At 35.8% G+C, this 21218-nt stretch overlaps 1 protein-coding gene across 9 annotated transcripts in view; it reads left to right on the top strand.

The window, feature by feature from the left end:
* Positions 1-16470, top strand: part of KTN1 (kinectin 1) — a 124657-nt gene extending 108187 nt beyond the window's left edge. For 4 of the 9 annotated variants that reach the window (XM_036841664.1, XM_036841666.1, XM_036841668.1 and 1 more), the window contains 9 exons: positions 757-846; positions 966-1058; positions 2014-2085; positions 2340-2423; positions 2589-2672; positions 5157-5240; positions 7040-7132; positions 7996-8116; positions 15984-16292. In XM_036841664.1, the coding sequence (XP_036697559.1) occupies positions 757-846; positions 966-1058; positions 2014-2085; positions 2340-2423; positions 2589-2672; positions 5157-5240; positions 7040-7132; positions 7996-8116; positions 15984-15988 (726 nt within the window). In that variant the 3' untranslated portion in view covers positions 15989-16292. Of the gene's footprint in view, positions 1-756; positions 847-965; positions 1059-2013; positions 2086-2339; positions 2424-2588; positions 2673-5156; positions 5241-7039; positions 7133-7995; positions 8117-15983 lie in introns of all 9 variants that reach the window. The other 5 variants (XM_036841667.1, XM_036841672.1, XM_036841671.1 and 2 more) reach the window with 4 other exon arrangements.
* Positions 16471-21218: the final 4748 nt, after the last annotated feature.

The following is a 21218-nucleotide window of genomic DNA, read 5'->3' on the forward strand; positions in this document are numbered from 1 at the left end:
TTAAAGAAACATAGAAAAAAGAAGTAAATCAGAATTTTTCTTCATAAGCTTGGGAAAGATAAAGGCTATATTATGAGTAGAATAGTGATCTTTTCAGAAAGTATAAGAAGGTGGTTTCATTTTGTGTACATTTTGGTGGAAAAGCTATTAAGTCTTCCTTGTGTTTGATTTGTGTACAAAGCTGATGTTTCTTGTTCCTTTAACTCTGTTATCTTAGTCATTTCTAAAACTGAATATTTAACTGTCTCTTGCTCTCTTTTTAGCTTGGGTTTAGAAAGTAAAGATCAGCTGATAGGTAGAAACTGACTGGTTTGCTAATGTATCCCCAAATACATTACTTAGGAGTGTTCAGAGCCTAGATGTATTTTTATCCTTGACTACTGAAATTTGGGAGATTAACTTTTTTTGTCTCTCAAGTGGCATGAATAAAACCCTCTTTCCCATGGCATTGTGACCTTACTTCACATGTGGATCTGCTTTGATTTTACTGTCTCACTAAAGAGTGACAAGCCTATTTATTACAAAATTGTGTGATATATTTTGTATTAAACAGACTCTAGGAGTTTTAGTAGGAAAATCAAATGACCAAAAAGGTAATTGAACTTCATTGTTACTTAAGAAGGTTGAAATGTAGTGATTAATAATAAAACAGAAACCATTTGTATAATATACCATTAAGTACTGAAACAAATTTGAAGCACAAAACTTTCTAGTTAAACTAAACTAGAGAATTTTTCTTTATTTTATTGTTTGCAGGTTTTAGAGCACAAGTTGAAAGAAGCTGATGAAATGCACACATTGTTACAGCTAGAGTGTGAAAAATACAAATCCGTCCTTGCAGAAACAGTAGGAAATGATTTTTAACCTACATTTTAAAATAATTATTAACATTACTTAGTTGCTTAAATAGTTTATCTTGGTATTAGAACATGAATTTTTCAGAACAACTATACTTTTGTTTATAGGAAGGAATTTTACAGAAACTACAGAGAAGTGTGGAGCAAGAAGAGAATAAATGGAAAGTTAAGGTCGATGAATCACAAAAGACTATTAAACAGGTATTTAAAAAAAGAAGAGCTTAGGGGAAAAAAAATAAAAGGGATGTGTGAACGATTTAAAAAAAAAAAAAGCTTAGAGTACTGGTTCTCACGGCGCGGGCCCTGGACGAGCAGCGTCAGCGTCGCGTGGGAACCTGTTAGAGATGCACATTGTTTGGGGCCCCCAAGGCCTACTGAATGTGAAGCTGTGCGGCCAGCAGCCTGTGTTGTAAAGAGCCCCCCCAAATGATTCTGATGCCCAGTGACGCTGGAGACTCACTGGTTTAGAGTACAACTAAAGAGTAATGATACAGAATGCAGAGTGCTTTGGAAGTTTAAGAACCACAATGTGATAACATAGGCAAAGAATTTGGTGTTCACAATAAGTTTTAAAACACAGATATGTGACTCATGATATAGTATTCAAGAAAAAGTAAGTCCTTCTTCTGTTCATGGGACTTGAATATTATTACGTAGTCTTAGTTTTTCTTCTGTTTACAGTTGTCCCTCCATATCCATCAAGGAATTAGTTCCAGGAGTCTCCACAGATACCAAAATCTGGTATCTTGGATGCTCATATAGAATGGCGTAGTAGTACTTGGGTGTGGTAAAGAGTGCCATCTCTTGCTCACTTGTTTTCCTGGGCTGACCTGTGCAGAATCCAGGGTTGCTGATGGTATTCTATATTAATGCATTTGGGGATTAAGTACAGCTGATTATTGTTAATTACAGTTAATTAACAATTAACTGGACCTAATATAATACCATGCAAATGGGGTAGGTTTTGACCATAGTTTAAATCAAGTTAAATGTGATACTCTAATTTTTAAGATCTTTTAAAATTCAGTTATGGCTTTAAGTGAGATACATTAAAAAAAAACCTCTGAAGTGTCTAATTGATTAAAATTCTACAAGATAGAAAAGCCTCTGTATCCCTGGTGGTTTAACTTGGTCATATAATTATTTCACATTTCAGATGCAATTGTCATTCACATCTTCGGAGCAAGAGCTAGAGCGATTAAGAAGAGAAAGTAAAGATATTGAAAATGTATGTTATCTCACCATTTGACTTGTAACCTATGGACTCATTTTTAGCATTAAGGATTGTCTTACAAGCTGTGTTTTAAGATTTCTTTTGTCTTATGATGTGGTTGTTATGCCTTTAAGAATATCTTGGGTAGTGTTTCAGATGGTATAGTTTTATATTCATAAAGTTTTCTATTCATAAGTGTCATAACTTTTCATTGTAGGGAAGCCTCTTAAATATGTCTCTTAACTTTTCCTTCTTTGTTGCACTGCTAGCTGAGAAGAGAACGAGAGCATTTGGAAATGGAGCTAGAGAAGGCAGAAATGGAACGATCTACCTATGTTACGGAAGTCAGAGAGGTACTTACAATAGAATTTTTTCAACCTTGCTTCTCAATTTAAGTTAAATTTATAACAGAGTGATAAAATATTTCAGTGTAAGTTGTTTCTGGCAGAGCTTCCAAGTAGCATACAAACATGGGATATCATAAGGAAATCAATCTTAAACTCTAAACTTCATTGCAGCTGAAAGATCTGTTGACTGAATTGCAGAAAAAACTTGATGATTCATATTCTGAAGCAGTAAGACAGAATGAAGAGCTAAATTTGGTAAGAAGCTTGTTCTCCACGGGGTATCAAGTAGGCTCTGAAAACACTTGTGTTGACATGTGGAGAAACCATCCAGACTTTTTCTCCTTGCTAACACCTTTAACTTGGCATTTTTGTAAGTTTAAGATAATCTTCATATTCTGATGACTCAAGATGGTCTGTCTTTTCTTGATTCCTAAGATGATCCTTCTTTTCTTAGCTCCTAACAATGGCATGTTTGGCTTGCAACTCTTTTTCAAAATTTTCTGTGTTTTATAAAACCAAATTTCTTCAACAGCATTATTTTCAGTGAATAAAGAAATGAAACAAACAGACAAAGATTGGCTGAGTTGCAAAGATTCTCTTCTCAGAGTTACCATAGTTAACTGGGCCTCTTATTTTCTAACCTAGAAGGAGATTACTGAAGGTGGAAGATACATATTCTTCATTCAAGGGCAACGATCCAATGTAGCTTCTTATTTTAACTGGCCTTTCTACACATTATAGATAACAAAAAGCTTGTGGAATTCTTTATCATCATCGTATCATTCAGAGCATAATAATCCGAAAACTACAGACTCAAAGTTAGTTAAATGTTGTATAAAGACAGAGTACCCTGTATTCCCATTCTTAAATTTTCTGAAAATTTGCACTGATTGAGACAGGCTTGTTTGTTAGATAAACATGACTATCTTATTGTATGTTTGAAACAGTAATCATTATGTCTATCTGTGACTTTTAAAAATTAAGAATATGATTAGATTTTTAAAAAGTACTTGAATGAACTCTAGTACAATTACAGTAAGTTAGTTTTCTCCTTACTATAAGTTAACGCTGCCAAGTTTGGAAGTTTCTTTTTAGTACTGCTGTATGTGCCAAAGAAAATTTCTTAACTCAATCATGTTAAGCAGTGTTACAGCAGTGATTTATGGGAATCAATTTTCAGAGTAGAGCTCTCTATGAAATGTACACAGAGTCCCCACCCGGAGAGAGAGAGAGAGAGAGAGAGACACACACACACACACACACACACACACACACACACACACACGCCCCTTTCTATTTTTGAAATAAAATTTACCTTTATTTTACCATAATTGAATCATTCCCACTGCAGTGTGGGAATGATTCAATTAAGGTTTTATGCATACGTTTGCTATACATTGCACAGATTGGTACTGTGATATGCCACAGCTTTAAGTGATATGCTTATCCTGTAATGTGTTTTTTAAAAAACCACTTCTACCTACAATTCTTGGAGATTTTACTTTTAACTTTGATGCTTGGTGGCTGACTCCAGTGCAGCATCAAACCCACAGGATTATGGTTGAGTCTCCATTCAGTCTGATGCTCTCTTTGTACATTCTGACCCTTTACTTCTGTCAAGAGGTCATTTTGAGTGATATTTAAAATTTTTTTGCCTTGAGTTTGCAGTCTTCATTTTAATCTTCCTGTTTGCTTTTTGCTCAGGGTAACTGTTGCCACATTTTAAGATATATTAAAATAATTTTGTTTGCTTATACATTGTGTGTTCCTGGGCAAAGGAATAACCTCTCTGATGTGTGAAATCAGAGTTAAGTAAAGGAGCAAGAACTGAAGCATTTGGGATAAATAGAGTTCCCAAAATAAAACTTCCAAGTGGAATGTCCTGCACTAATTCTCTCTACATGTTCGAAATGTCAGTGTCTTATATTTCCCCCTTTTGGGTTTCCAGAACTGTTTGGAATGCTGTGCTGGTGGGTGAGAGACATAATTAACTTGATGAGTTTAATAAGAAAAAGTTATCTTTTGTCAGTGAGTCCATTTCCCTCATTCTTACGTAATCAGAATAGTTACTAAGAGAAGAGTCATTACGTATTAGCTCTAGAGTTTAATAGAGCTTTATAACTGTTTCAACAAGTTGGTTGAGATGTATATATTAAGACATGTTGGTATAGTTAGGCCAGTGTGGTCTTGCACTCATCTTTCTAGTGACATCTTAAAGGATGAGTGACATTTAAATTTTTGAAGATTTCATTTCACTGGATTTATAATCTTCTGTTCAATGTTTTTTTTTTAAATATCACACATTGATTCTTCTTAACTGAACTATATAGGTTAAGAAAGCCTTTAAACATTTAAAAACTAGTAAAATTTCTTATGACTTGCCTTTTAATTTGAAATAAATGTGAATGAACTGCCCTATGAATAGTGAATAGTAATACTTTAAAAAAAGTAATCTTCTGGAATTTGATGGTTTTGTTTTTACATTTGCAGTTTTCTACTCTAAACTCTAGTTCGTTTCTGTAGCTTTTCTTATGTTTAGCTTTACAGATTGGAACCTCCACTTCTTAGCTTTTCTGTACATCTGGTGCAGCGTATTGGCTAATCCACTGTGCATAATAACTGTTAGCGATCCCATTCTTTCTCATTCATTCTTCAGTCCTAGAGGTCTCAGCATAATCAAAGAAGGAATCAAAGAAGGATGTGAATTAAGTTAATTGTGGTGTTCCTGTATTTTTACAGTTAAAGAAGCAGTTAAATGAAACACTTTCAAAACTTAGAACTGAACAAAGTGAAAGACAGAAGGTAGCTGGTGACTTGCATAAGGTAAGACACTGTTTGTCCTGAAGATGCCACATCATCATATTATGTTGTACCTTGAACCTTAAGTAGACATACTGCTAACCCTGGATTCATTCTTTTGCATTATTACATTAATTTGTTTATAAATTTAAGCTGTTTGTTATACAGTTACATATTTGGAACTAGACTTTTTGGCTTGTTTTTCCATTCTTAATTCGCTTCTTCATTTCATCATATTTATATAATTAATTGCTTTGTAAAGTGTAGATTAAATTTTGAATTCAGTTGATGTGACTCTTTTAAAATTGGTAACATCTATATATTTTTATTGGGATTTGCCTATATAGTCATTCACAAAGTATGTTTCTTTTGATCTTCATGAATCTGAAAGAAGTATGTATAGACCTCTGATGTTTCAGAAATTCGTCCCTTTATTTCTTTGTAGAAATATGTTTTTCTTAATCTCATACGTAGATGGGTGATTTTTAGGATTACATTTTTTATTCTTTGCGTTAGGTTGACAAGTTATTTGTAATTCTGTTTTGAGATATTTAATAGTGTAATTCATAAATGCTTTTATCAAAGCTGCTTTAGAGCTAAGATTGTGTTTATAAGAGATCTAGTCATTAGCAAAACAAGTAAATTCGCCACTTTTTTAAAGGTTGAAAGAAATATTTCTGTTGGTTCTGTATGATTATATCGTAATTGTTATGCAAAAGTCTAGGAATCTGGAGTTGCTTCAGGTTAGTTTGATGTTGTCACCAGTAGATAAAATGTGAACTTAAAAAGTTTCATTAGGTTTGAATCCTACTGCTACCACTTCTGAGCTGTGTGACCATGGGGCAATTATTTGATCTTTGCAAGTCTCAAGTTTATCTTCTATAAAATGGCATTTACAAGGGCTATTTTGTGAATGAAAATAAATTAAGAATGTGAATTATTTAAAAAAAGTTTCAGAGCTCTGACTTAGATATATGATACATTGTCAAGATTGAGCAATCTAATTTATATTTTGATAACGTGAATGTTTGATCACTGGACAAAATATAAAACTTGCAGTTTTAGCCTAGCAATTTATTTTCTCAGAAGGTACTTTAAGGATATCAAACAGGTGCTCAAAGATATGGATTTGCCATGTTATTTGGCATAAAATGGCAACAGTAGTTGAAAGTGAACTGCACCATATCTATGTAATAGAAATACTGTGCAACTCTTAATTGGAAATGCACATAAATATTTATTGACATGTAAAAAGATAAAATGCTTCGTCAAACAGCATGTATGTTAAAAGCCCATTTATAGAACATTTTCTACCAATTTTCTGTTAGGACATATATGCACTAAAGAGGGATCTAGACTAGGAGTCAGCAAACTCACAAACTGTTTTAGGATTTGTGGGCCACCTATAATTTCTTTCATATATTCTGTTTTTTTTGTCGAGCACGACTCTTTAAAAATGTAAAAACCATTCTTAGCTTGTGAGCTCTACAAAAACAGGCTGTGTGTGGCTAGATTTGGCTGACCTCTGATCTAGACTAATGTTAACCTAAATGTCACTGGTTATTTCTGCTTTTAATTTCTTTATACATTTTCTGCATTGTTTGAACTTTAAAATGGTGAGCATGTGTTTTTGTAATCTGGTGGGGGAGAAAGCTATTTGATTTTGGGGAAAAAACTGAACAGGTTGGCTTTACGTTGTATTTTGAGAAGAGCCTTAGTTTTGTACAATATATAATGAGTGTAAGAAAATCACTCTTTTTTTTCTTGTATATATTTATTTATCAGTTGTATTATTCAGAGGCTCCATATTGCTTTCCTCACAGGCTCAACAGTCACTGGATCTTATCCAGTCAAAAATAGTAAAAGCTGCTGGAGACACTACTGTTATTGAGAATAGTGATGTTTCCCCAGAAACGGTATGCATTTTCTTTAGCTCCAAATCTCTGGGCTAATTACCTTGTAAATTATGTGAAGGATAAAAAATGTACAGGATCCATCTCTGCCTTAAAAAAATGCCTTTTTAATGTACTTCTATCAATTATGTTGCATTCTTAACTCAAGGTTGTTTTTTCTTTGAGGTATCTTATCTGAAATGCAGTGTTCTTATTAATGTTTGTTTTCACTTTAGCTTGGTGAGATATTATTATGTTAATGTTTAGGTTTGTGGTGGAAAGTATTATGGTGTACTGCTTAAGAATGTAGACTCTGCTGCTTGTGTTGAATCCTGGTTCTACTATTCAGTAACTGTGTGACTGACTTAGGGGAAACTCTTTATCCTCTCTGTGCTTTAGTTGCTCCATCTGTAAAAGGCAATGATAATAGTACCTATCTTGTAGGATTGTTGAAGGGAATAAATGAATTACTATATAAAACACTTAGAATAGTGGGTAACACTTAAAACAGTGCCTCAAGTTTAGTAAGAGCTCAGTATATGTTAACTGTTATTTTTCTGTTGTTATGAATGTACTCTCCTTTGGTTCCTTGCAGTTTTTTTTCTGGAAGGAGAAATGGATTTATATCTGATATTCATCGATTCTAGATTTTTCCCTTTGTAACCTAGTGACAACATTTATAACATAACTTTCTTTGCTGCAAACTAATTTGCACCACTAGGTAGCAAACACTATTGCTCTATGTGGTTTTTATTGTCAATTTTCATATCATCTTTCAGATTTTTTTTATGTTTGTATTTAAAACAACAATAAAATATTTTCGATTTTGGTTGCAAATGCCTTTTTCTTGTGCTCAGAGTTTTTCATCTCTTCCGTCTTCTTTTTAGGAGTCTTCTGAGAAGGAGACAATGTCTGTAAGTCTAAATCAGACTGTAACACAGTTACAGCAGTTACTTCAGGCAGTAAACCAACAGCTCACAAAGGAGAAAGAACACTATCAGGTATTAGGTAAGAATAACTGAAGTATTACTGTCTGTCTATAGATAATTGACATAGTGTGTGTGTAAATGTATGTATAGTGTGTATTTACTTTAAATATAGGAACTCTTGTTACCCTAGTGGAAATATTCCCTCTTTATCTCTCTCAAAACCTCCAAATGACAGCTTTATAGCTTTCTTGGAGTTTTATTTCCATCTTGTACATATTTTTTGGTCTTGTAGCTTGGAGGAGAAAAAAACATACCTTATCTTTTTTTTTTTTTTTAATATGTAAGTTTCATGAGTATAGCATTATACATGTGTACACTGCAAGATGATCACCACCACAAGACTAGTTACCATCTATAACCATACAATTGACTTCCTTTTCCCATTTTGTCCACCCTCCAACTCCCTTCCCCTCTGGTAACTACTAAGCTGTTCTCTTTTATGAGTTTGTTTTTGTTTTGTCTGTTTTGTTTTTTTAGATTCCACATATGAGTGAAATCATATTGTCTTTCTCCATCTGATTTATTTTACTTAGCATCATACCTCCAAGTTCTAACCATGTTGTTGCAAATGGCAGGATTTCCTTCTTTTTTATGGCCAAGTAGTATTTCACTGTGTGTGTGTGTGTGTGTGTGTGTGTTTGTACACATACATACCACATCTTCTCTATCCGTTCATTCATTGGTGGACACTTAGGTTGTTTCCATATCTTGACTATTGTGAATAATGCTGCAGTGAACGTATCTTTTTGAATTAGTGTTTTCATGTAAAAACCCTTTTTCTTTGTCTCTTTTGACCTTTTTACAGAACAGACTCATAACTTGTTTACCTAGGTTTTGTTCATTGCCATAATGTCTGCAACTGTTTCTTTAGTTTATCCTGATCTTAGTTCTGGTAAAATATCTGTGTGATTTCTTTTTTTTTTAATGACTTGGTAAAATAAAGTGACTATAATGTTTTTACTGAGGTAAGATGCTGAACTGAAAATCAAGTCATCACAGTTTCTTTACACTGGAAGCTGGATTTTATTTAAGTTTGCTGTGGGTAATCAAAGAAATCCATTTTTTTAACTCCTGAGGTGAGAGTCTTAACTGAAGATAAACAAACCAAGCTATAAAATTTTATTGCCCATATTACCTGGAAATGCATGTTGATTGATTTGATTCCTGGGTTTTACCTGTTTTAAGAATGACTTAAGTCACAATGCCTTGGGTAATTAGGGTGTTCTGATATGTACTGAATACTTTAGATATTCTTCTTTTGAAGCTGTTTGTTCTATAATAATTGTGGTGTCCTGGGCATGAGTAGGGTGGCCTGTGCAATGCCAGGGGGCAACTCATCACTGAATCGTCCCTTTCAGAACCCAAACTTAAGACTCTTAGGTTATACAAAGGCCTCGGGACAGGTTAGGTGTTCTGGAAAAGTTGGGATGGACCTCCATCTTGATTACAGGGGCATTCTGTCTCACTTTTATAGAACGATTGTCCTCTGGCCTGTCTTAGCATACGCTCTCCTTTAAAATGCTGTTTCAGGTCAGTTACCTCTAAGAAGACTTTTCAAATAAACCCAACTCATTCTTATAACCTGTCAGCAAAAAGAATTATACCTTAATCTTTTATCCTTGGTAAGCTGACCTCTCAGTTGCCTAGAGTTAAATTTCTGCCGCCTTACCAACCTTCCCCAAACTAGAAAATAACCTCGTTTCCTGCTTCCCAGGGCAACTTTCCTGCCCACATCTTCAGTCCTGTTCTCTTCTCTCCACTCACTGCTTCTGTTCAGTCTTGAAAAATGCTCAAATATATTATTTTAACTTTGTACTTTCTTTAGGTTACCACCCTAATTTTTTTACTTCACTGTTTAACAAAGATTCTTAAAAGAAGAAACTATTCTCACAGTCTCTTGCTACTAACTACTCCATCTCCTCTAGAATGGCTTCTCTTTCTGCCATTCCATTGAAACCGTTTTTGCTGAGGTCATTCATTAATGATTTCCTAATTGCTAGAGCTAATACAGGATCGTCTTTTGCATAAAAGATACTGAAAATAGTTGTGAATTATTCTAAATATGGTGAGGTCAGTCCTTAGGCCTCTGTTTTCTAAGGGAAGGGTTTCGCTTCTGAGAACCTAAAAAATTATAAGATGGCCTGTTACCCTTTGCCTTTAGACCTTGTCAGTAGTATCTCTCCAGCATCTCAAGTGTTCTTCAGTATTTTCTTTTTCTTCCCAAACGTGGTCTGAACCATTTTTGCTTGCCTGTTTCCACATTTGCCTTAATCATATTAAATTTGAGACTTACACTGATATTGGTAGTAACACTTTTATTTTTCCAGATTTTTTTCTTCCTAATTTATAAAATTGTAGTGTGTAATTTGTTAAAAGAAATACATATACCCTGGCAACACAGCTAAAACTGAACTGTTGTTTAGCAGGCAGCTCACCTAAGTGATAGATAACTCAGCATTCTTTTGTTAGCTGATGAACTTAATTTCAAATTTGGCAAGTGAAAGGGCGGTTGAGTGGTCATCAGTGTATCATGAAGGATAGATGGATTGTATTAAGCTAGAGGTCCACCAGCACTTGAGAACTCTCTCCTTGCATAGGTTCTACCCAGCATTGACAGTGATAACCCCTCCTTAGGGATCTCTTGGTTCCCACAGCTCTTCTTTATGCCCTTTAAATGTTTGTGTTACCCTCAGGTTTTTAACTTCAGCCATCATTTTTGCTCAGTGTATTCTCCCTCTTGTCAACTCTTTTAAAATTACCAGCAGATAATTAAATTGGAAATACAGATTTCTTAATCATCAGAATTTATAGGTTAATGTCTGATGTCAAGAATCTTCATTTTTTCCTTCCCTGCTTTATTTAGGTATACGTTATTACTGTTTTTTGTTTGTTTGTTTGTTTTTTAATTGAAGCATAGTTAATTTACAATGTTTTAGTTTCTGGTGTACAGCAAAGTGATTTAGTTATACACATATACATATATATATATATATTCTTTTTCATATTCTTTTCTATATAGTTTATTACAAGATATTGAATATTCAATATATTGAATATTGAACCTTATTGAATAAGGTTCCCTGTGCTATACAGTAGAACCTTGTTGTTTATCTTGTTTTATATATAGTAGTTTGTATCTGCTAATCTCAAACTCCCAGTTTATCCCTCCCCCAACCCCCTTTCCCCTTTGATAACCATGTTTATTTTCTCTGTCTGTGAGTCTGTTTCTGCTTTGTAAATAAATTCATTTGTGTTATATTCTAGATTCCACATATAAGTGATATCATATGGTATTTGTCTTTCTCTTTCTGACTTACTTCACTTAGTATGATAATCTCTAGTTGCATCCATGTTGCTGCAAATGGCATTATTTCATTCTTTTTTATGGCCGAGTAATATTCCATTGTATGTATATACTACGTCTTCTTGTTGATGGACACTTAGGTTGCTTCCATGTCTTGGCTCTTGTAAATAGTGCTGCTATGAACATTGGGGTGCATGTATAGTTTTTAATTAGAGTTTTCTTCAGCTGTATGACCAGGAGTGGGATTGCTGGGTCATATGGTAGCTCTATTTTTAGTTTTTTGAAGAACCTCCATACTGTTTTCCATAGTGGCTGCACCAATTTACCTTCCCACCAGGAATCTTACTTCTTTTTAGTATATACTACAAGTACATATGAATTGTTTAAGATAATGCTGTACATTTTCAGTACGAGAAAAGCTATTCTTAAAAGACAAAAATGAGAGAGATGATGTACAGTAATTTAGTTTTCAAAATCCTAATACACAGAACTTAGCCTTTCTTTGAGTTGTAGGGGCATTTGTCTTGTGCCCTTAATTTGTAAAACATTAACCCTTCTTTTCTTCTGGAAGTCTTCCTGCTCATCTGCTATCCTTCTCTCCCCACCCCTGCCACCTCACCAAGCAGAAGGCTGTCATCCGCCCACCCCCCTTTGAATTAAGGTAATTTTTTTTGTAGCTTTGGACCGTTAACACTAGTATTTTGTAGAATACTTTTTTGTTTCCAGATATCTACTTTTTCTTGTGTTTCATATCTGCCTGGCTTCTAAGTGTTCCAAGTGTATGTCCGACTATATCAGAAAACTTTATCACCCCATGTCTTAGTCTGTTTGGGCTGCTATAACAAAAACCCCATACACTGGGTGGCTTAAGCAGCAGACATTTATTTTTCACAGTTCTGGAGGCTGGGGAGTCTAAGATGAAGGCACCGGTAGGTTCTGTCAGGTGAGACCCACTTCCTGGTTTAAAGATGGCCATCTTCTTGCTGTGTCCTCACATGGCAAAAGGGGCAAGGGAGCTCTCTGGGGTCCTTTTTAAAAGGGCACTAATCCCATTCATGACAGTGGAATCTCCTAAAGGCCCCACTTCCAAATACCATTACATGGGGATTAGAATCTCAACATAGGAATTTCAGGGGATGGAGGGGACACAAACATTCAGACTATAACACCCAGGATCCTTTACCTTGGAACCTGTTTGTGGAATCATGTGGAGGGAGGCTGATGATTTTAACAGCTGACACTTCATGAATGTGCCTCTAAGAATGAACATGCTTCTAACATATGGTCATTCATTTAAATTTTCACAGCAACCCACTGTGGTAGATAGGTAGGGGTGATGAGGATGATGATGATGATTATTATTAATGTTATTACTTATTTTTTTATCCGCATTTTACAACAGACCCAAAGAAGTTCTGTAAGTTGCCCAAAGTCACACAGCTAGTAACTGGGTGAGCTGGGATTTAAATTAAGGTAGTCTGGGCCTAGGCCCTGAGGTCTTAATCTGTACTTTTCTTCTCCCTAATTCAAGCACTGTGTGCTCTGATCCTTGTCACTGCTTTCTTTTCTCCTCATTCTGTCTAATCCTCTGTTGCCAGCTTCTTATAGTTTCTTCCTTCAGTTCTGGCTTTTTCCTAAAGTTTGTAATTTGGTTTGTCAATATTGAATTGGAGAGGCTCTTGATGTTATCCAGGAAAAACTGAGGTGAAATTTTGTGTATGTGTTTTGTATATATGTGTCCTCCTTACTCCCTTTAACAAATAGATTCTTTCATGATACAGTTTTCTCTTGTTTCTGAAAGGAAAAAGTTCTTTTTTGGTGCTGTTGGAGTGTAAGAGTTAATGTTTCAGACAAAAACTAACTTTTATTTCTACACTTTACACTTGACTGTCATATGGATCAGGTTTTCATTTTCTGTAATGTGTTTACACAGCACTTCTTAGTTTAATGTACCAGTGGGCTATGTAGACTTTCTGATCAGCTGTTAATCTTGTTTTAATTAGAGAACATGATAGCCAGTGATAACTTTGCTTTTTAACTTTCTAATTGCTTCTTTTCCCCTCAACTTTTTAATTTTGAAAATTTTCACACTTAATGAAAAGTTGAAAGGATATATAACACTGACACCCTTCAGCTACTTCATCTCTTTGTGTATACATATTTTGTTGATGTCAACACATTTGAAAGTAACTTTCAGATAATATGACATTTTACCCCTAAGCACTTAAGTATGCATCTCTTAAGAACAAAGACATTCTCTTAGAAATCCATAGTATCACTGTCACATCCAAAAAGACCAAAACAGTAGCTCTATAATATCAGCCATTTTAAAGCCCATATTTGTGTCCCCACTTATACCCGAAATATCTTTTTAGCTATTTTTTCCAAACCAGGATCCAGTCAGAGTTCACATGTTGCATAGTTAAGTCCTTTTAGTCTCTTTTTTTTTAAACATCTTTATTGAAGTATAATTGCCTTACAATGGTGTGTTAGCTTCTGCTTTATAACAAAGTGAATCAGTTATACATATACAATATGTTCCCATTTCTCTTCCCTCTTGCATCTCCCTCCCTCCCACCCTCCCCATCCCACCCCTCTAGGTGGTCACAAAGCACCCAGCTGATCTCCCTGTGCTATGCGGCTGCTTCCCACTAGCTATCTATTTTACATTTGGTAGTGTATATATGTCCATGACACTCTCTTACCCTGTCACATCTCACCCCACCCCCTCCCCATATCCTCAAGTGCATTCTCTAGTAGGTCTGTGTCTTTATTCCCGTCTTGCCACTAGGTTCTTCATGGCCTTTTTTTTTTTTTTTTTCCTTAGATTCCGTATATATGTGTTAGCATACTGTATTTGTTTTTCTCTTTCTGACTTACTTCACTGTGTATGACAGACTCTAACTCCATCCACCTCATTACAAATACCTCCATTTCATTTCTTTTTATGGCTGAGTAATATTCCATTGTATATATGTGCCACATCTTCTTTATCCATTCATCTGTCGATGGACATTTAGGTTGCTTCCATGTCCTGGCTATTGTAAATAGAGCTGCAATGAACATTTTGGTACATGACTCTTTTTGACCTATGGTTTTCTCAGGGTATATGCCCAGTAGTGGGATTGCTGGGTCGTATGGTAATTCTATTTGTAGTTTTTTAAGGAACCTCCATACTGTTCTCCATAGTGGCTGTATCAATTTACATTCCCACCAACAGTGCAAGAGTGTTCCCTTTCCTCCACACCCTCTCCAGCATTTATTGTTTCTAGATTTTTTGATGATGGCCATTCTGACCGGTGTGAGATGATATCTCATTGTAGTTTTGATTTGCATTTCTCTAATGATTAATGATGTTGAGCATTCTTTCATGTGTCTGTAGGCCATCTGTATATCTTCTTTGGAGAAATGTCTATTTAGGTCTTCTGCCCATTTTTGGATTGGGTTGTTCGTTTTTTTGTTATTGAGCTGCATGAGCTGCTTGTAAATCTTGGAGATTAATCCTTTGTCAGTTGCTTCATTTGCAAATATTTTCTCCCATTCTGATGGTTGTCTTTTGGTCTTGTTCATGGTTTCCTTTGCTGTGCAAAAGCTTTTAAGTTTCATTAGGTCCCATTTGTTTATTTGTGTTCTTATTTCCATTTTTCTGGGAGCTGGGTCAAAAAGAATCTTACTGTGATGTATGTCATAGAGTGTTCTGCCTATGTTTTCCTCTAAGAGTTTGATAGTGTCTGGCCTTACACTTAGGTCTTTAATCCATTTTGAGTTTATTTTTGTGCATGGTGTCAGGGAGTGTTCTAATTTCATACTTTTACGTGTACCTGTCCAATTTTCCCAGCACCACTTATTGAAGAGGCTGTCTTTTCTCCACTGTATATGCTTGCCTCCTTTATCAAAGATAAGGTGACCATATGTGTGTGGGTTTATCTCTGGGCTTTCTATCCTGTTCCATTGATCTATATTTCTGTTTTTGTGCCAGTACCAAACTGTCTTGATTACTGAAGCTTTGTAATATAGTCTGAAGTCAGGGAGCCTGATTCCCCCAGCTCCATTTTTTGTTCTCAAGATTGCTTTGGCTATTCCTTTTAGTCTCTTTAATGGCTTTTGAAGTTTAATTTCTTTAGTCATTTTATCTGACTTGGAAAGCTTCAAAAGACCTTAGAAAACCTCTGTCTGAAACTTATTTATTCGCCGGTGGAGAGTTGTAAATTTCGGTTTCTTTCCAGTGCTGCTCACTCACCTTATTAGCTTTACAGTCTCTTGAGTAGAACAGTGACACAAATGGATTCCCAGTGTTGTTCTCTTAAATGTTTTCTAAATAGGATTTTTAAATCCCTATATTATTCTCAGTTTGGTCTGAGATTTTGGTTCACATATTTAAAAATCCACCTAAAAGCTCCTTCTGAATCCTGAGATTTTTCTCTTATTTTTGATTACCATTGGTATTAATTGTTCTGATCTTAGTTGAAAAGGCAATGCTAGATCAAATGGCATATGTACTTTTGGTATTTGACAGATGTCTTCTGATTGCCTTTTGTTTCTTTGTTTTAAAATGAATTTGTTTCTTTCTGATCTTTTACAGAGTGAAGTAATTGGGAAACTGTTCATTCAAGGATAACAGAAGGCATTGTATTATATTTTGCCAAATTAAAGCCTTATTTATGTTTTCACCCTTTCTACTTTGTCAGAAACACTGAACAGAGTTTTGTCTTTTCTAATCCTTGTTAGACTACTGATTTAAAGAGAGAGAAAAAAAAGCCAACTCTGTAGACACCTTCAGAGTTTAGTTTTATAATAAAAACTGTTTGAATAATTAGACCTTTACATTCCTGAAAATAAAATAAACATGTAATCTTTTATCTTATTTTGCTCAATAAAATTGTTCAGAAAATCAAAAGTGGTAAAGACAATGTAAAATTTAACATTTTAATACTGATGTTGTACACTGTTTTACTTAACATTTTGGGGAGCAACTGCCTCTGACTTCAACTCAAGAAAACACTTTTTGTTGCTAATGTAATCGGTTTTTGTAATGATGTCAGCAAATAAAGGGATGCTTATTATTCAAACTGGTTTTGATTTTCATTGAGCTTTAACAGATTTCATTAGCACTTAGATCAGCATAATTTAGAACACAATCATTAATTGCAACTTCAGACAGGGTAGGTTTGTTGCTTGTACACCTTCTCTAACTAGAGCTCTGGGTCTTCTCTGTGGTTCTGTGCAATGTAAACTGTGTCCTGAAGTACTGTGGGTTACAGAAAGGATGGGGCAAGTATTTAGGGTTTCAGACCTACCACCCCTGCTTCAGGTAGAAGAGCTCTACTTTATTTTTACTATTACTATTATTATTTTAAGTAATGATTAACTTTTTTGTTTTCTTCTTATCAGACACTTTTACACAGTTTACATATGTTATCTTTTTTGTTGTTTGAACATGTTGATAACATATGTTATCTTTTTTTTCTTTTTTCTTTTTTAATAATTGGCTGGAAACACTGAGCGCTCAGATGCTAAATAACCATTGACAAATGTCTTATGCCATTGAGTATTAAAGTACCTGCTATGCCATTCGGTGGCCTCCTTGCTGTTTCAGCCATGCTTCTACCACGGGGCCTTTCCACTTTCTGTTCTTTCTGCTACAGCTCTCTTCTCTTGGGTGTCAGTCTTGGCTGGTTCCCTCACCATCATGAAATCTGCTTAAATGTCACCTTTTCATCAGGTCTTGACTACCCAGTATTCCCCCTGCCTCCCTATCCCCCTACCTGTCTTGGTCTATAACATTAACAGTCCTCCAGTATATACTTGGTCATTCCCTATACTCCTCGCTACCAGAGAGTAAGCTCCAGGAGGGCAGGAATCATCTCTTTTGTTCCTTGCTTTATCCCCAGCCCTGAGAAAGTAGCTGACACTTAATTGTGCTCAAATATTTAAATGAATGAATGAATGGATGAAATTCATTTTTATTTTTTATTTATTTTTTTGGACACACTGCATGGCTTGTGGGATCTTAGTTCCCCTACCAGGGATCGAACCCGGGCCTGGCAGTGAAAGTGCCAAGTCCTTACCTCCGCACCACCAGGGAATTCCCGAAATTCATTTTTATACCTTGAGGATTATCTAAAGTGGTGCGTTCACCACATAGCACGTGCACCAGATAGTATTTCTAAGGTATATAGAGATAAACTGAAGAAGCTGCTCATGGCCATTGGTAACTGGCCTGGGAATTTGGGCTACCCCAGGCCTTGGCTGCTTTCATCAAACCACTGGGAAATTGGTCTGAAGGCCAGCCAGATGCCATATCATTGTCGTCTCATCGTCGTCTCTTTTTCCTTTGCCACTGCCTATAAAGGTACTCATGTCTCTGCCATCTGAAAAAAACAAACAGAGCCCACTTTCCATCCTACAACCTCTTCTTGCTATTCTTGCTCAGAAGAACTGTGTAATAACTGTTATTTTTCAACCTCCTTATATGTTTGAATTAAAAAAAAATTGCAAGAGATTTTGAGGACTCAGTCTAATCTCTGATTAATTTCTGTTCCCTCCCTCAACCTCCCAACCAAATACGTGTTCATCTTTTTGCCTCTGAAGTGGCGAGACGTTCACAGGTACAATTGTGATTGCTAATGGTTACTAAGTTATTGTATTGAAAGTTGTGTTCCTGTTACATCAGTTTGTCCTACTTCCTGACTCCAGAATCACATAGGAAAAGCGTACCATACTCCCATTCAATTATTCTTCATATATGCCAAGATAACTCCATGTTCTCTGAAGTCCATTCCCCTCTAGGTTAAATATCCCCAGTTCCTTAGTTACCCTGAATGATGGAAGGCTAAACTAGCCTACTCGTCTCATCCATCCCCAGCTGTCCACCCTTCCCCAGTGTCCTATAGGCAGGTCGCTGGGAGAGGATGGGAGCATCAAAAGAGAGGTCATCCGTGTCCTCAGTCTCTAGTGGCCCCTCTTGCCTCTGTTAACAGCCAATTGAGGCAGGAAGCAAGCCCTGAGAATATTTCTCACTTTGGGGAGTGACTACAGGGAGGGGAGAATGACCACTGTAGTTGAGAGCAGACATCTTGATCCCTAGAAAGAATGGAGAGATGTGGAAGAGAGGAGTGACAGGATACCTGAGAAGCAGGCTATACCCTTCAGTTTGGTGTAGCAAAACTAGTATATTTCTGGGAGGTCAGTGACACTGTGTAAGGCTTGAGCACCTTGTAAGTGTTCACCCCAGCCGCAAGAGGGCAGCACCTGTATTGCCCATAGAGCCAGGACCAGATTTTCAGATGTCTTGCATCCCAGGACGAATCATATATGGGCATCTGCCACTTGTGAGATCTGCCCTAGATGGCGTGTACAGGAGGAACACTGATCACCAGAAGGGGGCTGCATTTGCACCCTCGGTTGAGTAAAGAGATGTTTGTCCTTTGACTCCATTCATAATCTGGGTCCCCAGAGAAGGGAGGGCAAAGGAGGTGTTAAAGAACAGTCCCCTCCCTGTTGCTGCCACTAAGGCCAGTGACACTGGCCTGGACTTGGATTAGCTGCAGTTACAGGACAGCTGTGGGATCTGCTCAGGTTGTGCTTAAGAGAAGAGGGAGGTGCTGCACAAAGACCATGCTTGGGAAAATGAGGCCAAATCCAGGCTGTTCTACCAACTGGTTGATAGATTCTTCTCTCTTGTTGACTCGGCTTTTGTCATTTGTGTTTTCCTCAGAAATTGGGCAATTTCATATTCATTGGTGGAATTCTATTATGACAGCTAACACAATCACTTACACAACCTACCACATGCCAGACATTTTTAAAGCACTTTACTTGCATTAACTCATTTAATCCTTACCAGAATGTATTGAAGGGGTGCTTTTATCCACATCTCCATTTTATAAATAAGGAAATTGAGGCACGGTGGGGTACAATTAAACAAGGTCTCACAGCTACTGACTGGAGGAACTAGGATTCCATCCTCCAACTTAAGCCTTCTGGCTTCTCTTATTGGCTCATTCATATATATATTCACATATGTGTATATATATATATATATATATATATGTGTGTGTGTGTATAATTATGTGTATAATTTTTAAAATATACTTTTTTTTTTTTTTAAACCTATTTGTTCCTGATGTTATTGTACCTTCTCATTTTCTCCTGGCTGTACTTTCCAAGGGATCTTCAACCTCAGTGGTTCTCAGAAGTGTGGTCTGCAGTGCTCTGGGTGTCGCCGGGGCCCTTTCCAGAACTCCGAAAGGTCAAAACTACTTTGATAATACTAAGATGTTATTTGCCTTTTTCGCTGATGCTGTTAAAACAAGTAGGTAAAACTGCTGGCGCTTCAACAAGGATCAAAGCAGTGGCTCCAAGCTGTGTTAGTAGTTACTGTATTTTCACCACTATTCACTCCCAGTAAAGACAATATCGGATTCACTTAATGTCTTTTCTGATGAGATCAGTAGTGGTAATAATGAATGTACTTTTTTGGTATATATAATGAAATGTGTCAGTGTTTGGAAGATCTGCATAACTCAGTGAACCAGTATTTTCCAAATGACCAATGCACAATGTTACAAAATTAGGCTTGGGTAAAAGATTCATTCAAAGAACAGGACAAACTAATGGATTTTAATGTAACAGAGTGCAAAAAGTTCATTGATAGGGTTTCAGACTCTACATTACGATTAATCTTTAAGAAATTGCCATGTGTTGAGTTTTGCTATTGTGTCAAAGAATATCAACAATTACCTGAAATGGCTACTTCTCTGTCTTCCAGTGACATATCTGCATGGGGCCATATTTTCTTCGTATACTTCAACCAAAACTACCTGTCACAACAGATTGAATGTAGAAACAGTTGTCTTCTATTGAGCCATATGTTAAAGAAATCTGCAAACATGTAAAGCAATGCCAGTCTTCTCACTACATCTTTTTGGTTTGTTTTGGAAAATGAAGTTATATTTCACGAGAACCTGTTCGTTATGTTACAATTTTAAAATAAACTTTAAAATGAACGTTTATAATTTTTCTTGGCTTTAACTTCTACTACATTGAATATTAATAGAAATAACCGAAGAGCTTTTAAAAGTGTAAAGGAGTTCTGAGAAGAAAAATGTGATGGCTACTGGTCTAACACATTGGTTTTTTTCCAACAGTTTTTTAAATTTTACTGGGCAGTTCTATCAGCACTTTCTTGTATTTTGTTTTATGTTTAATTCGTATGTGGTTTTATCATTTTCAGTCTCTTTACTTTCTCTGCATTTATTTTGTTGCACTTTGCCAACTTCTTGTCTTTAAATTTTAATTCATTTATTTTCAGTTTTTCTTATTTTCTAATTCCTTTCAGAGGCTGTAAGTTTTCCTCTGGACTTATTTGCATCCAACAGATTTTGATATGTGGGGATTTTGCTGTCTTTCAGTTCTTATAATCATGAATATTTCAGATACACAAAATCATGGAAAAATAATAGAAAAAAACGTGTGTACCCCACTCAAATATTAACATTTTGTCATATTTGCTTGAGTTTGTTTTTTTTTTTTAATAAAAGGAGCAAAACCAGTTGGTACAGTTGAAGCATCTTGTGTACCTCTCCCTGATCCCATTTCCCTCCCTTTGCAGAGGTAGGCAGTGCACTGAAGGTAATGTTTATCATTTAATTTTTTTTGAAGTATAGTTAATTTACAATATTGTATTAGTTTTAGGTGTACAGCATTCAGTATTCAGTATTCAGTATTTTTGCAGATTATATTCCATTATAGGTTATTCAGTATTCAGTATTTTTGCAGATTATATTCCATTATAGGTTATTACAAGATAATGGGT

This window comes from Balaenoptera musculus, chromosome 2, assembly GCF_009873245.2.
Source record: "Balaenoptera musculus isolate JJ_BM4_2016_0621 chromosome 2, mBalMus1.pri.v3, whole genome shotgun sequence".
NCBI classification, from domain to species: domain Eukaryota; kingdom Metazoa; phylum Chordata; class Mammalia; order Artiodactyla; family Balaenopteridae; genus Balaenoptera; species Balaenoptera musculus.